The following is a 7,165-nucleotide window of genomic DNA, read 5'->3' on the forward strand; positions in this document are numbered from 1 at the left end:
GGTAATAAATAACCAACTTATGAGATATCAGTATATTATTAAATGATCACACCAACTTCATTAGACCCTAAAACTGTATTAATTAACTATTCGGCTAGTATAGTTATACTGAGGAAACATAACTATAATAGTGGGATTAGGCAGTTAGCTGTAGCGGTTTACGAATTATATAGCTTATACAAAAATGCTAAGGAAGTTATGTGTTTCACAGAAATGCACACTTTGGCTGATTATATAAACTATCCTACATGTATTACGCAATGTTAAAAAAATGTTTTTGTTGCTGAAATTATCTCTACGCCTTAAATATATTTCTTCAACATGATGGTTTCGCATATGAATGGGATATTTATATTTTTGTCAAGACATACTTATCTTAGAATTATAAATTTATAATCCAACTGCTAGGCTCTAACTCCCAACGACTTTAAGCGTTGGGTGAAAACTAGTCGTCAACTCTCAGCAAAAAAAAAATTATCAATAAATATTTGTAAATATGTAATTAATTAACTTTGACCAGAAACGGAGACAAAAAGATCTTCAAACTTCATAATCTTAATCATTAATTATGATCATTACGAAGGTACAGAAATAGAACATTAATTATGGTCCCCCTTCTTTACCTCTTATACATAGAGATTGCCTTTTTATGAAGTTGATGAGTTTTGCATCTAACACCATCAAATGCTATTGTTCTTGTAAGAACATACTGTATAAGTATAACTTTTGTTAACCGGGAAAAAGTGGAGATTATCTAATAGAGATTGAACTTATTCGAGTAGATGATTTCGTAGACGATTATATATGACATATATTATAGAATATTTGATAGTACGTGGTTACTGTTCTTTTCTACAAATCTAGTTTTTGTATTTCAATTATGAAAATGAAAGGTTCAATTTTTCTTAGAGAACTTTAGTTTCTCTTGAGCTTCCGCAAGTTCGAATAATTTCTTAGAAGTGTGAAGTGTCTGTTTTGCCTTAGTGTCTCCTCATTTTATACTGTATATCTTTGAAGACCCCGAACATGTTGATCTTGGATTGTGGGTTAGTTAGCCTAATTAATACTAGTACTGACAAAATTTTGGTTGAACTGGCAAAGTAACGACTGTGCCAAAGATTAATTAAAATTCTTTGTAAGTAGAAATAAGGAATTTATGTCATATTGTCCATCAATCGCTTTCGTCTGTGATGCTGAGATATTAACTTCTTACCAGTTCTCTCTTTCTCTAACTTTAATTATATAGCCCTCCACTGCACTTTATAGTATTGGTATCTTTCTTCTATTCTTCTCTATCCAATCGTTTTGATTAGTATTATTTTCAAAGAATCGATTTATATCCAAGTTTTGTAACCAAATCCAAAACGGTATTATTAGCTATGCCAAGTGGGCTTACTCAGGTGGACCAACCTATTTGTCACCATAATTTTGGCCATTGCTTTATTCCAACACAATTAACGAACAGCCAAATTCTCTTAAATTTTCTTTTTTTTTCCGATTTTTGAATCATCTATATGTGAAATTATAGCTAGCGTTCATACTTTTTAGTCGGTATGTCGTCATATTCTTAAAATCTATTTTTCATTTTTTAAAACATTTAATAGACTTCTACCTTGTAAAATTGAATTATGTATACTTTTGGGAGAAAATGATATATATTTTCGTAATTTTTTATAAATCTGCAATTATTGTTGTATATTCTTAAACTGCTATACTTTTCAGATAGTATGGAACAGTCCTGTAAATCGTTATTTAGTTAGCTACACTTTCACCGGTTTCTAAATTTTATATGGATGTAATATATACCATTACCATTATATATAGTTTTATCTTTTGTCAAATGTATTATTTATGATAAATTGATTATTTCCACTTGCCGACAGTCAATGCTCATATTAAAACTTAAAAGAACGAGTGCATGTAGTATACTAGTACGCAATTGTGCAAAAATGTAGTGTGAAAACGTAGAAAAAATCTTGAAACTTATAATTTATTATTGATTCTTTTTTTTTTTGTTAAATACTGTAGAGAGTACTACTAGAGTATTTATTAAACTTTGAGTCATGTGGTCGTGAATCGTGAGACAGTACAGACCATAAGTGAGTCCATAATGATATCGTGTTTCACTAACATATAATTGTTTTGTATGTATGCACGTAACGTATATGTTGTAGTCTATAGTTTAAAACCAAAAACAAATATCAATAGCTGTTTAGATATACACTTTCTATATTTGTCATCTTCTTCTTAAATTATCTGCGACAATAGAGATGCACACACATGAATCCATATTCAAACAGTTATATTCGAACTTAGCCGATTCTGAAGTATTTCGGTCTGAGGTCGTAATCGGAAACCCATCTTCTCCACTAAATATATAAGAAGCCAAAGTTTGGGCCACTCGATCTTGGATTTTAAGAGAATAATATTAAGATCGATGTAAGATTAATATCTGTGAATTTTTTTAAAAAGGAGTTTATCATCATGAGAAACGACTTTGTTTCTAATAAGACGAGCTCAAGTTGGCAACTTGCATGTCTACTTTTCATTCTCACGGTCACGTACACGTACCAAGGTATGTGCCAACTTTGTCCACTTCACACAAGATATGTCTACTCATTCCTTTTCTTTGTAAAATGTGTGATGGACAGTCTATATATTTGTCTTCACTGAAACATCACGAATAGTAAAATTAACAAAAAATAGTAAAACCAATAAATACTATGATTATTATGCAAAATGTAGATAATTAATATATATATATATATATATATGTAATTGTTTATATGTGAAATTACAAAAGCAAAGTAAAAGAATGCAATATATATATAAGTATATTATATTTCTATTAACAGTTGAAATATATATATATATATATATGTGCTATTATAACATAACAATACAATAAAAATAACATTAGTTAAAACAATAAAGTTAAAACTATGAAAATAAGCTTTTTAAAAAACTTATAGAAAAAAACAAATATGTAAATTATATTTTTTAATAATCTTTTATAGGTTAATGACTTATAAATAAAGTATATATAGATATAGTCATATAGATAATGCTCAATTTGCATTCTTTACCTTTTTATGTCTCTAAAACTGTTGCTACATATTTATATTTATTTTTACCTTTTTCCTTTCCCACATTTTAAATAGTTCGACCAATACTAAGTGGTTTGAAACTTGAAAGTTAACTAATTAGCAAGAAAAAAAAACTTGGTTGGATACTTGGATGATAAAAAGTTTAGAACTCTTTTTAAAAGTTTTTACATTCTAAAAGATGTTTTGTGCTATAAAAATTTATAAAATTATAATTTGCAATGCTCAATCACCAACGATATAAAATTAGGAACATTTTCATCGCAAATTGATCTTTGAAATGATATATCGGCCTATAACAACAATTTTAATATTGGAATGTCACTATTTTAATCCTAATATCACTAAAACTTGTAGTTAAGTTGAAAAATCTCAGTTTTGTATACCCAATTAGTTGCAAACCCGACGTCCTATTACTCGGACTCGAGTATTATTGATGGGTTGGCAACAAGTTATTATCTTTGTACTATGTCAGCAACATGTTAACGAATCAATACTGTACTTGTTTGACCGATAATAATAATGAAAATGTATGGTATCATGCAATTTCTGTAAAACTATTTACAAGTTGCCTTTAATGATCCCTCTTAATTTGTCCTTTTTATTATTAAGTTGCATTTATTTATTTGTTGGCTTTTCCAAGTAGTGTATTTTTTTTTTTTTAATCTTTCCTGCCATTAAAAATTGAAAATTGAAAATTTGTACTTTCTTATTTTACGCCAAAATAAATCATTATAACTCCAAAAAAAATATGGATATATAACTCCACTTTTGTAGTGATAGGAAAGAGATATGTTTCACTGTCCAAAAATGTTGTTTTGCTTTGTGCATTCTCAACGAATAGATAACAATATGTAAATGATGGTGCATTCAACAATTTTAATCTTGCCCATTGCTATATACCGTCCCAACTCGACTGGAAGAGATCCCATTTTATTTAAGACTTTAAGTTGATAACATACATGCGGATTTAATTCCAATCAAATATTGCTAACAATATTAAAGCGTTATTATACAATATGATCTCTATCTTCTCCACTTCTAAGATCTAACCTCAACGCTAGAGATGAAAAACAACTAATAAAGTACACCTTTTGTCTTGATAAAATCTCACTCGGGTTTTTAACAAATACATCAAGTGTTATTTCTATATCATAAAACAAAGGACAGTTACGATATCTTATCAACAAACCCTCACGGGCCATTATTTGACTTCTCGTTTTGGCGTAACCCAATCAATATATTTATCTTGACAAATCTCACTTTGGTTCATTGGACTGATGCATGTGAATATTATAATGAGTCCAAACATAATTTAAACATGAATAATTTGTCTGACAACCAATCACAAACCTAGCTATAAAGAATCTAATACAGAACAAAAAAGTCGCAAATTTATGAAACATCACCCCATTAGATTTCCGCAGGTTTCATGGTGGCATAGACACATCTTCATTTCCACGCCTGAAGAACATGTGCAGGTGTGTCAAGTTGTCCAGTTTTTAATCTGTTAATCTAACCATTAATCATCCATTAATCATGCATGTTATTCTAATAACATCATTGATTACCTTGTATATATCTCCTTAAATGCCCACAAATATATAAAGCTCTTCTGGCACGTATTTCAATAATTACTTACTCATTTTTTTTTGCAAATGACTGTTAAAAAACGCCAAATTTGTTGTTTACAAAACAATAATTTTCAACCAAAAAAAAACAAACAAATGTAATTAATTTATTGAACAAGATTCGTGTAAAATGAATGATCCGGTTTGGTGACGGAGACCTTCCAACATTTAACCTCTCCGTCAAGACTTCCACTAACGATTGAAACGACACCGTCTGACTCCGTATCTTTAACCGCCGCCAACGACTTAACCGGTTTAGTATGACCATAAAGAACCTCCAAGCAACTGTAACTAGAATCAGATCCACGTCGCCAAATCCTAACCGTCCGATCTGCAGATCCACTCAGCAGCAAATCAGAGACGTTGAACAAGCTAAGTATTGCTTTATCATGTCCCCTCAAAGCACCTCTCACCGCCATGTAATCGCAAGTGTCCTCTCTCTCCCAAACCAAAATAGACCGGTCACACGAACCGGAAAACAAAACCGATCCATCGTCGTTTAACGCCAAAGCGTTAACCGCCGATTTATGCTTCTCCAAAGTCGCGACCAACGCATGACGTTTCGAACCGGTCGGTTTAGCCCAGACCCGGATACGTCTATCCGCGGAACCGGTGTAAACCGTGCCGTTAGCAGAGACGGCAACGGCATTAACGGCGTCATCGTGAGCTTTGATAGACTCTTTGCAACGAAGATCAGAAGCTCTCCAAATCTTCAAAGTCTTATCCCAAGAAACAGAGTAAATGAACCCGTCGTTGACGGCGAGAGCAGTGACGGCGTCGGCATGTTCGATCCAGAGACGTTTTTTATGACGGCGTACTTGAACGTAGTTTTTAGGGAGAGCGAAGCGTCGCAAACGGTCGTTTAGAGTCGGAAGCGTTGTCAACTGTTTATAACCGCTTTTCGCCGTTAGTTTCCAGACTCCGATCTTACCGTCTTGATGCGCCGTGAAGATTTTTTCACCGGAGAAGCCGACGGATTTAACTGTTCCCGAGAAAGGATCCTGGCCGTTGAATGTGTCGAGATGAGCACACATGTCGCGATCGTAGATGCTTACTTCGTGTCCGGAGACGGCGAAGAGGTAACCACCGTTGACGGCGAGACATGTGACGGGGAGACTCCGCTCACGGAGTTTAAACGAAGAGGTGACGGAGTGAGAGACGGTGACGGTGGCGGAGGGGATTTTCTGAAGAGAAGGAACTGAAGGAAGTGTTTGGAGAGAGAGACTGCTGTGTAGGCTGCTTGAGCCGGTGGTGGCGTCGCTGAGTGATGATGATGACGTGGCGCTTTCGCCGGAGTCTAAATGTTTCGGTGTTCGTTTTCTTTTGTCTGAATCGAACAGCTTTGAGATAACTCTCATGGTTTCTATCGATGTTTGGTAAGAAGAAGGTTTGGTTTGAGTGAAGAAGAGGAGATAGATTGTGTAAATAGGAAAGAAAAAAAAGCGCGTCGTGCAGAGAGAATACGCCACGTGGCAGGTAAGTACAGAGCGGCGCTTACTAATTTTCTGGGTGTTATTTAAACTTAAAAGACATTTGATTGTTGTACCATTTGGTTTTGTACTTATAGACGAGTGAGGGGTATTGTGGTAAAGTCGAGAGCTAATAGTCAAATAGCCAATTTGTGTGTGTCTTGTGGTGAGAAAGAAAGAAACAAGAAACTTTGAAGACAATCAAAGTAAAGAGGAGGAGAGATTGGGGTGTTTTGCGTTACAGCATTGATGAGGTTGGATGGTAGTGAATTGGCAGTATGGGTTAAGGAAAGAGTAGGACCCAAGTAATTATGAACCGATTGTGTTGTGTTGTGTATTATCAATTTGCTAAACATTATTTCGAAGATACTATTATTTATAGCACTTTTTCGGATGTTGAATAGTTGTGTGAGTTGTAATAAATGGGTGTGAGTGCATGAGTGGGAAACTTGGACGGAAATGATTATGAGATTGGTCACATCGTTGCTGGAAAGTGGCTAAATAAAGAGAGACACAATTGAAAATGGGGTCAACTGTCAGAAGAGAGACACAAACCGATGACCAAAAAGATAAAGAAAATTAGTTTTGTAGGGAAAAAAAATTAAGTAGGAAAGGTCGGAGTCGGTCGTTATCTGGAGTGGACTGGGAAGAAGCAGCGATGAGACCGTAGTTGCCAGCCCAAAATAGTGGAAGGTTACATAATAGGAAGGCTCTTGCGTCTTTCTTTTTTGTTTCTTCTTTGAACCTACATCGATTTTGTAATAAGGGGAAGGCGCTAACTTACACGAGCTATCGTTTTCATTGCGGTTTGATAGAAAGTAGAAACCATCACGCCGTTACTTATCAACGTTTTTTCTTTCTTTTTGCAAAATTCATGAGTACTCAGGGATTATTGTACAGTCAAATGTGCATTTTGTTCTTAATTGATTTCAATAAAAAATCATAAATTTGGGGGGGGGGG

General features: G+C 34.0%; 1 protein-coding gene across 1 annotated transcript; it reads right to left on the bottom strand.

Moving 5' to 3' along the window:
• Positions 4,706-6,523, bottom strand: LOC104757012 (vegetative incompatibility protein HET-E-1). Its single transcript, XM_010479701.1, has one exon. The coding sequence runs from the start codon at positions 6,091-6,093 to the stop codon at positions 4,843-4,845; it is 1,251 nt and encodes a 416-aa protein (XP_010478003.1). The 5' UTR covers positions 6,094-6,523; the 3' UTR covers positions 4,706-4,842.

This window comes from Camelina sativa, chromosome 17 (assembly GCF_000633955.1).
Source record: "Camelina sativa cultivar DH55 chromosome 17, Cs, whole genome shotgun sequence".
In the NCBI taxonomy this organism is placed as follows: domain Eukaryota; kingdom Viridiplantae; phylum Streptophyta; class Magnoliopsida; order Brassicales; family Brassicaceae; genus Camelina; species Camelina sativa.

Excerpts from the sequence above, each read along its gene's own strand:
- LOC104757012 (XM_010479701.1), bottom strand. The coding sequence starts at position 6,093 with ATGAGAGTTATCTCAAAGCTGTTCGATTCAGACAAAAGAAAACGAACA.